At 33.5% G+C, this 10,142-nt stretch overlaps 1 protein-coding gene across 1 annotated transcript; it reads right to left on the bottom strand.

Moving 5' to 3' along the window:
- Positions 1 to 3,168: 3,168 nt before the first annotated feature.
- Positions 3,169 to 7,281, bottom strand: LOC129303968 (uncharacterized). Its single transcript, XM_054943570.1, has 2 exons — positions 5,595 to 7,281; positions 3,169 to 3,544 (listed from the first exon to the last, which is right to left on the bottom strand). Exons 1-2 carry the CDS (start codon positions 7,192 to 7,194, stop codon positions 3,534 to 3,536), a joined length of 1,611 nt encoding a protein of 536 aa, XP_054799545.1. The 5' UTR covers positions 7,195 to 7,281; the 3' UTR covers positions 3,169 to 3,533.
- Positions 7,282 to 10,142: the final 2,861 nt, after the last annotated feature.

The raw sequence follows: 10,142 nt of genomic DNA, 5'->3' as shown, positions 1-10,142 counted from the left end.
TCATTTTTACTGTCATGACATTACCTCCAGACTAACTTCCAAAGTGCACCATTTCATCATCCAACCTTTGATCAGAGTAATTCTAAAGCTCACATGTCACTTTTAAAGAGTAATATTAGCATACCAAATTTTTAAAAGATCCAACGGACAGATTGAATTTTGTACATGTTACAATATCATCATTGTTGCTGTCATGATAGCTCCTCCAGACCAAATTCTGGAGTGCACTGTTTCTCTATCCAATATCTGATTGATGTGATTCTAAAGCCCACACAAATATTATAAAAATTTTTACTTGTGACCTAAATTTTAGAGAAAACCAACGGTCAGATTAAGATTTGGACACCCGCATGTAAAAGTGTAGTTTTTTAGTAAAAACCATTTTCAAAATTGTCTAAATCTCATCCTAATGGTCACAAACTTGTGAGAACATTTTGAACATGTCAAATAGGACTAAAAAAACTGATAGAACATTTAAATGATAGAAAAAACTTTTATATCAAAATTTGACTACCTAGGTGCCATTTCCCAAAATGGACCATAAACTCCCAAAATGCACAAATCACACAAAAGTGGCCAAAAACTATTTCAAATATCATATGCACATATGAATACACACACTAAATATTTTCACTTGGCTCAGAGATCTCTATGAGGCTTACGTACCTACTCTCTCTATCCAAGGTGTATGTTTGCCCATAGCACACCATTTGTAATGCAACCACTTTGCATTTGCTTGTAAAATCACATTTATACCAAAATAAATATTTTCTTGTAGTGGAAACTTGATCTACTAAATAAATCCATCAAAACCACACACCATAGCCAAGTTTCCTAGCCACAAGTCTACAAGCAAACAAAAATTCATACACAAGCCGTACAATCCACACATACTCACACACATACATAGTCACATCCTACTGCCACCCTAATTCTAAATATATTACAATATATTTGCTCAAAAGAAAGGGGTTGTAGTTCTTTATAATTTACAAACAACTCCTAGCTCTGCTCCTTTCTTCGTCCTCCACTGATTCCTTCAGCTGGACCTGGAAATATTGAAAAGAAAGGGGTGAGACAACCACAGTCTCAGTAACAGAGAAATCTACATTGATTATTACAAAGTAAGCCATAATCAAAGAAACGAATAATAAATTCAATATGGTATATAATTTAGCCATTTAAAATGTATGAATACATGACATAGGTCGGTATGGCCTTTCATGACCAACAGAATGCCCCCTGGCACTCTTTAACTCATAGGTAAACCTTATACCTACTTGTACATCTACAGGCACAAAACATAATCTAAGACATGATCTAATCCACCAAACTGCCTATGTCCCTTCGACGTGAATCCTAAGCAGTTGAAGCTAACTCTTTCCCAAAGCCAGCCCGACTTACTCTCTATGTGAGGGCTACCTTAGTTTAGGCACTCAACCTCACACTTCATATGTCAGATTACTTCCCTCATTGAGAGGTGTCGAACACTCAATACACTAACTACTTTAGTGCACTGAGCCCATAATAGGTAAGGCAATATTGAGTACTAGCAGTGTGCCATAAAATATCAAAAGTCCACACCTTCTTATTGGTGAACTCCCACCGAGATCATGCCTTTTACTCGTGTCTACCTTTCTCGAGTACTGACCACTTCAATACTCTAAGGTAGTATAACATTTATAAATCTCCCTTAAATGGTTTCTTAGCCTATCTAAGGTACCTTATTTAGTTACACTTCCTTAAGTACAACTTCTATTCTTTATGATTATAATACATGCAAACAAATCTCGTTTCCATAAAAACATTGTTGTTAAATAATTAGAAAACATATTTGCACTATAATCAAAGTAGTACCCCATAACCCCTTATAAAGCTCATTTAATCATTTAAAACATGTAATGCATGATAGCTAGTAATATTTATTTAAAAATAGCTAAAACAAAGTAATAAGAAATATAAATTTCCCTGTTACCTTAACCCTTTAGTACTAAAAGGGTTTTCTCTTGTACAAAATAAGACTCGGCTTATTCCTTAACTTCTCAATAAGTTCCACTAACAATTCCTACAATATATAAGTGGCAAAGCGTATGGAAATTCTAATGATATAGAAGTCTCCATTGCGCCTTGATAGGAAATTAGTCGCTTATCCTCAAAATTACACTAAAGCTAACCCTAATGCAATATAGGGCCAACCCTAGGTCATCTCCCAAGGAATGGTTTTAAGTCTAATTGAAAGTTATCTAGTGAAATAAATCAACCAAAGTTTGTAGGAATTTAGTTATCTAGCTAATTATCTAAACTAATTACCTAATATGCAAGTAATTAAAATGCTAGTGAAAGTGAGTGAAATGAACTTCCCTTTTTACAATAATGGAACCCTAGAGATTAGTTGATTTTGGACTCATTATCTTCTCATGATTAGGCTAAGTTTAGCTTCCCTTTCCTCTTGACTAAAGCTGTCATGACTTAAGAAAATTATCCTAAGCCAATTAACCTAATTAGCTAACCTCCCTAGGTCTTAGATTAAAGTCCCTAGTTCAATTAACCAATTGGTGAAGACATTAGCCAAGTGATTCATTCAAAATCCTCTCTCAACAGCCATGGTCAAACACATAAATTGAGCAACCACAAGATTATGTCAAGCTACTCAACAACACAAGCATTAACACCACAAGATTATGCAATATTAACACAAGATATTCACTAATTGAAAAACACAAGATTATGTGCCAAACAAAGAGTGGCAAAATTCAGTCATGGCTGTCCAAGGAAGAAATTAAATGAAACAATCCTCTCTCTTTACATCAACATCAAATTCAAATTAGAATTTATAAGCTAAGATGATTAAACCCTAGATTAAGGAATCTAACCATCTAGTAAAAAGAGAAGAGGATAGGAAACAAAAGAACTTAGCCAATTTGAAGCTCAAGACTCATCCTCCATCTTCATCTCTCTAGGATTCCACAAAGAAACTTAGCCAATCTTCATCTTCAAGAACCCTAGTGATTGCTTGTGAAGGCCAAACTCCATAGCTCTTGAATGATGGAAATGAGCTTCAATCCTTGTGAAAATGGAAGGGATGGAACGAAAATGAAGAGAGGAGAAGAATGGTATGAGTTTTGTGGAGGTTTGGTGGCTGAAAATGGAGGTTAGGGTGCTGGAAAATGAAGAACAAAAGAGAGAAAATGAAGAACACTATGAACAAGAGAGAGAGAATGTGGAAGATGAATGAGATATGTGTTGGATCCCATTTGGGACTTAAAATGGCGTGCTCCTTGGTGTCTCCCATCAGCTGAAGCTTAATTAAAATAAGGAAAAAGAAATTAAAATGTAAATGGGAGCCTTGTCACACTTGCAAGGTGGCAACTTCCTATTGGTTTGTAGATGATTCCAATGTGTGCCTAATTTCCCATGTGTCATCCACATCATTTTAGCTGATCTAATCCCTCAAAATAATCATAATTCACGTGCAAACCATCAGCCATTGTCCTCAAGGAGTGTTGACCTCAATTGCCAAATTGATGCACAAGTCACATGCCACCTATGTCACATAAATCACATAATTCAATTAAATAGCATATGATATAATAAAATCTAATTCATGTCCAGAATTAAATTCATAATTAGAAGGGAGAATTTATTAAATTAATCAAGTTTCAGGCTGCACAAAATTATATAAAAATTTTCACACAAAGGCAAACCAAAAACTAGGACAAACTAAGACACTTAAGAAAGTGTTGACTTTTTTATTTAATTACTCCCAAACTAAAATGAATTTTAAAAATATAATTTCACCATTCATCAACTGGACATAAAATTCACTTTGTCAATTTTTCTTGTACATTTTCTCAAAAGTTCATTTTTTGGACCAAAATGCCCCTAGTGCACTGATCTTAGAAACTTAGGCAAAGTTCCAAATCTAATGCAATGTGTGCACTTGAAGGTGATAAATAATTAATAAAATGGTCCTAATTGACAAATAAAAGTGGGTAACAAATGTGTTCTATCAATTCCCCCACACTTAGCTTTTGCACTCCGGGCAAAATCAAGTGAAAAAGGTCCCAAAAGAAACTATAAGACAAAGAAATAAAAGAAAAACATTGTTTCAAGTCACTAAAATACTAGCTCATGAACTTCTACAAATTATCAATCAATGTGGCAATAATTACGAAAGAATTATGCACATCACAAACAAACCCTTACCAAGAATCAATGTCAAAGAGTAAGCCTCTCTAGGTTAAGTGTTTGCTCTCATCACTCAAAGTGTATAAGGTATTAAATTTCACTCAAAATTTCTTAGGATAAACCCTACTATGAATTTGTAACCCTTCTACATCTCCATCACTAAATAGCACTTGCAATCAAGAATCAAATGGACTTTATTAGGTTGTAATATAAGTAATGAAAGGATGTCTAAGAAATGCATGTATATAAAAAAAATAGGGTTAGCATCAAAATAATGCTAAATCAAGATATATCCCCTTAATATGCAAAGCATAACCTAACTCAATTGAGTGAACACCTTAACACAATGAGGATGGAAAGAAATGATAAGAAATAATAAAACAAATGGAATGGATGAGCTAGGCAACTTTTTATTTTTATTTTATTTTTTTCTTTCTTTTCTTTTTTTTTTCTTCTTCTTTTTTTTTTCTTTTTCTAGCAACTTTATTTCTTTTCTTTTTGACTATATTTTTTTTTTCAAATCTATCTTTGTTGTTTTTTTTTTTAGTTGCCCCTAACTCTTTGAAAACAATGGAAGTAATGGATAGAGAAATGATAATAAGCATCCACTCATTTGATCTAGGACATGCAATGAATATTAAAAAGACATATAAAAGTGTAACATGCATTCCTTGGGGAAAAATAGGGTGAATATTTTTTTTTTTAAGAATCAAACCAAAGGCTCAAAGTGGCTAACAAAGGATAATAAATAATAATAGGTTGGCTATTTGGCTCTTGGCTATTTTTTATGAATGCCATCTCTCATCTCCTATCAAACAAGTGCAAGATATATGGTCTTAATTAAGAAGTGAAACAAATTCTAGAGGGTAACATCACTAAGGAATTAATCACACATGAGTGTTTAGCCTCTTCCATGAATGGGTAATATGCCACTCTAATCCATTAATTCAAGGTAAAAGAATGTTCATTTCACACCTATTCAATCCTAAAAATTACCACATCTCAAGAATCAAAATATCCATTCAAGAGCTAGGTAATTAAGTAACCTCAAACAAAACAAAACAAAGAATTTTTTTTTTTGAATTTTTTTTTTTGCAAAACCAAACAAAACCAAACAAACAAAACAAAATGTTTATTTCTCTCCCCCACACTTAAATCATGCATTGTCCTCAATGTATGTATAGACTAGTGATAAAATAAGGTGAGATCAATAATGAATGCATAACAAAAGTGTGGTGCAGATATTTTTTTTTTCAAACTAAAACACAAAACAAAGAAGTCAAATAAAACAAATAAACTCTAACTTTCTTACTAGGTTCATCTCCCCCACACTTGCAATTTACTCAATCAACAAATCAAAGCATAAAGCAAAGTAAAGTAAAAAGAAAGGGTGAAGAAGATACAACCTAGTTTAAATCTCCACAAGCTCTTGAAGTTGAAATTTTCATCTTTGAGGAGTAACATGAAGCTACTCATTATCATCTTCATTCCAAGCATCTTAGGTGGAGGCTCAAGATCAATTTGTAATGGCTCCAAGATGTATGGTGTAGAATTTTTCATAACTTTATGTGGTTGATCATCTTCATGGTTAGCCAAGGTCTCTTCCATTGCAATGATAAATCCTCTAAGTGCATGGGGGTTCTTGGCCATATCATCATTTAGACCTATAAAATCAACAAAGAACCCTTCCTCAAGCATATTGGGTTCTAAAGAAGTGCACTCATGATTAATTTCACTCAAACATACATCATCAATTATTTTATCAAGTAAATGATTGCTACTATTTTCAAGCACAAATGAATTAATTTCTAAACAAATAGGGCATGGAGAATCATGTGAACAATCACAAGTGAATAGGAAATTAGAACAAGTACTATGAAACAAAGCCAACTCATCATCAAAATCATCAAGCATTAAATCAATATTATTCTCATTACTATTTGGCTTTGTAAAATCAATTCCTTGATTTTCAACCTCCTTGTCATCTTGAGTTATTTTCAATTCCTTGTTCAAATCCTTAGTAGGAGCTACAGCCTTTTCAAGTTGAGCAAGTTCCTCTTTGAAATCAAGAGATGGTTTGGCTACATTGCCTTGTTCACCTACAAAAGAAGGTAAACAACCTTTCTCAAGCACATCATGGTTAGAAGAAACAAGTGCATGTGCACTATTAACAATATCACAAGAAGGAATTGGAATTTCAAGCATACAAGATACATCATCGCCACCATCAACATCCATTTCATTTTCTTTATTCAAGCTAAGTGAAGAGTCAACACTTTCAATGATATTTGAATTTAAATCAAGAGAATTATCATGTGAACTCAAAGTGTTTTTCTCCCAAGGGTATACTTTTTCACAATATGATTCATGCTCAAACATCCAAGGTGATTCAACTATAATTTCTTCATCTACGTCATCATCATTTAAATCATTATGCTCATCATTAGATAAAGTCAAATGTGAAGAAGAATCAACCTCAATAGGAATAGGAGAAATTACCTCTTGAAGTAAGGGTTGGATTGACTCCTTCTCTTTTGGAGATTGAGTGGCTTGAGGTGTATTTATATTCTCAATAGCTTCATGAGCAACTTTTTGTGTGTCTTCAACTTGAAACATGTAATTTCTCTCTTGTGAGGCTTGGGCTACTCCATGTGGTTCACAATATCCTTTTAGAATAGGACAATCATAATAGAAGTGGGAGATAGCCTCACAATGCACACAATAAAATTTACCCCTTTGTGCATATAATTTTTCTAGATGCTCAATGTCAATGGATGGTGTACTCTCAACATGAGTGCTTAGATTGGATTCAAAACTCATGGGATTGAAAAATTCATAATTGTGACTTGGATGGAAATGATCATGATATGGGGGTGGATAATCAAAGTTATATTGTTGAAATTGATTATGGAAATGGGATGTATGGTCAATGTTAAGCGCTGGAAATGGATGGGAATGGATGTCAAATGAATGATGGAATGAATCATGATCATGAAACCAAGCCATAAAATGCAATGAAATTTATATCCACAAGCAATGATTCAAATTCAAGCTCAAAATGATGGAAAGACCAAGGAAGCTCAAATGATATGCCCTTTGCAAGTGTATGAGTGGAAATGCAAGCAAACAAAAATCAAGAGAATTTTTTTTTTTTTTTTCTATTAGAATTAAAAATAATAAAAATAAAAAAAAATCAAAAACAACACCAAACAAGTAGAAAGAGAGTTAGAAATGCTCAATCAAGAAGCTTTGACAATTCTGGAATTTGCACAGTAGGCTTTCTGGAGATAGTGAACTTGTGGATTTTTTAGCAGCCAATCCATATGAGAAATTCACCTGAAACTTTTATGAGATACACAAGAGATATTCAGAAAAATTATATAAAACTTTCAGATTACAAATCCCTCCCAATCGTTCCCAGAATTTTTCACAAGTTGGTCCACAGGTCTGGAGAAACAGGATTTCGTCCAGAAGACCTTCAGAGCTTCTAACAAACTTTCAAATAGGAAAATGGAAAAATTGAAGAAAATCCTAAACACAAGAAACAAATATAAGACAGTGATAAGAAAAATGAAACTCAAATCAATCAATTTGAACGCACAAAGAGGAAGATATGCTAACTCAAAGTTGAAACAGGGTTTTGGGAATCCTCTGTAATGGCTCCCTGGACCTTGTTAGATTGTAAAATTTCCACAGGACACTTCCCACGTCCAAAATTGACCAAACCAATTTTAAAGTGAAGCTAAGATATAGAGCTTTCAATGAAATAAATTTCAAGTTCAAATTCCCTCAGACTCATTCCCAGTTAATTTTTCAATTTCAGACAGAGACACTAGAAACAGAGTATTTTCAGCTCTACACCAAACCAACGAAAATTGCACTAATTTTTTTTTTTCAAAACAGAATAAAAACACTCAAAACACACAAAAAACACTAAACAAAACACAAAACACAAATTTTTATAATTTTTCAAAAAATTTCCAGGAACACTAAAAATGTAAATTAGGTACTAAACAACCTTAGAATTAAACTTAAACCATTCCCCGGCAACGGCGCCAAAATTTTGATAGGAAATTAGTCGCTTATCCTCAAAATTACACTAAAGCTAACCCTAATGCAATATAGGGCCAACCCTAGGTCATCTCCCAAGGAATGGTTTTAAGTCTAATTGAAAGTTATCTAGTGAAATAAATCAACCAAAGTTTGTAGGAATTTAGTTATCTAGCTAATTATCTAAACTAATTACCTAATATGCAAGTAATTAAAATGCTAGTGAAAGTGAGTGAAATGAACTTCCCTTTTTACAATAATGGAACCCTAGAGATTAGTTGATTTTGGACTCATTATCTTCTCATGATTAGGCTAAGTTTAGCTTCCCTTTCCTCTTGACTAAAGCTGTCATGACTTAAGAAAATTATCCTAAGCCAATTAACCTAATTAGCTAACCTCCCTAGGTCTTAGATTAAAGTCCCTAGTTCAATTAACCAATTGGTGAAGACATTAGCCAAGTGATTCATTCAAAATCCTCTCTCAACAGCCATGGTCAAACACATAAATTGAGCAACCACAAGATTATGTCAAGCTACTCAACAACACAAGCATTAACACCACAAGATTATGCAATATTAACACAAGATATTCACTAATTGAAAAACACAAGATTATGTGCCAAACAAAGAGTGGCAAAATTCAGTCATGGCTGTCCAAGGAAGAAATTAAATGAAACAATCCTCTCTCTTTACATCAACATCAAATTCAAATTAGAATTTATAAGCTAAGATGATTAAACCCTAGATTAAGGAATCTAACCATCTAGTAAAAAGAGAAGAGGATAGGAAACAAAAGAACTTAGCCAATTTGAAGCTCAAGACTCATCCTCCATCTTCATCTCTCTAGGATTCCACAAAGAAACTTAGCCAATCTTCATCTTCAAGAACCCTAGTGATTGCTTGTGAAGGCCAAACTCCATAGCTCTTGAATGATGGAAATGAGCTTCAATCCTTGTGAAAATGGAAGGGATGGAACGAAAATGAAGAGAGGAGAAGAATGGTATGAGTTTTGTGGAGGTTTGGTGGCTGAAAATGGAGGTTAGGGTGCTGGAAAATGAAGAACAAAAGAGAGAAAATGAAGAACACTATGAACAAGAGAGAGAGAATGTGGAAGATGAATGAGATATGTGTTGGATCCCATTTGGGACTTAAAATGGCGTGCTCCTTGGTGTCTCCCATCAGCTGAAGCTTAATTAAAATAAGGAAAAAGAAATTAAAATGTAAATGGGAGCCTTGTCACACTTGCAAGGTGGCAACTTCCTATTGGTTTGTAGATGATTCCAATGTGTGCCTAATTTCCCATGTGTCATCCACATCATTTTAGCTGATCTAATCCCTCAAAATAATCATAATTCACGTGCAAACCATCAGCCATTGTCCTCAAGGAGTGTTGACCTCAATTGCCCAATTGATGCACAAGTCACATGCCACCTATGTCACATAAATCACATAATTCAATTAAATAGCATATGATATAATAAAATCTAATTCATGTCCAGAATTAAATTCATAATTAGAAGGGAGAATTTATTAAATTAACCAAGTTTCAGGCTGCACAAAATTATATAAAAATTTTCACACAAAGGCAACCAAAAACTAGGACAAACTAAGACACTTAAGAAAGTGTTGACTTTTTTATTTAATTACTCCCAAACTAAAATGAATTTTAAAAATATAATTTCACCATTCATCAACTGGACATAAAATGCACTTTGTCAATTTTTCTTGTACATTTTCTCAAAAGTTCATTTTTTGGACCAAAATGCCCCTAGTGCACTGATCTTAGAAACTTAGGCAAAGTTCCAAATCTAATGCAATGTGTGCACTTGAAGGTGATAAATAATTAATAAAATGGTCCTAATTGACAAATAAAAGTGGGTAACAAATGTGTTCTATCACGCTCTT

Source organism: Prosopis cineraria, unplaced genomic scaffold (genome assembly GCF_029017545.1).
Source record: "Prosopis cineraria cultivar Desert tree isolate PC_DT_omini unplaced genomic scaffold, ASM2901754v1 PC2, whole genome shotgun sequence".
Taxonomy (NCBI): Eukaryota; Viridiplantae; Streptophyta; class Magnoliopsida; order Fabales; family Fabaceae; genus Prosopis; species Prosopis cineraria.
The sequence above is the reverse complement of the archived record's forward strand: the minus strand, read 5'-3'. Positions and strand labels throughout refer to the sequence as shown.

What these genes read in the sequence shown, in the direction of transcription:
- LOC129303968 (XM_054943570.1), bottom strand. Translation starts at nt 7,194, where the DNA reads ATGGCTTGGTTTCATGATCATGATTCATTCCATCATTCATTTGACATC.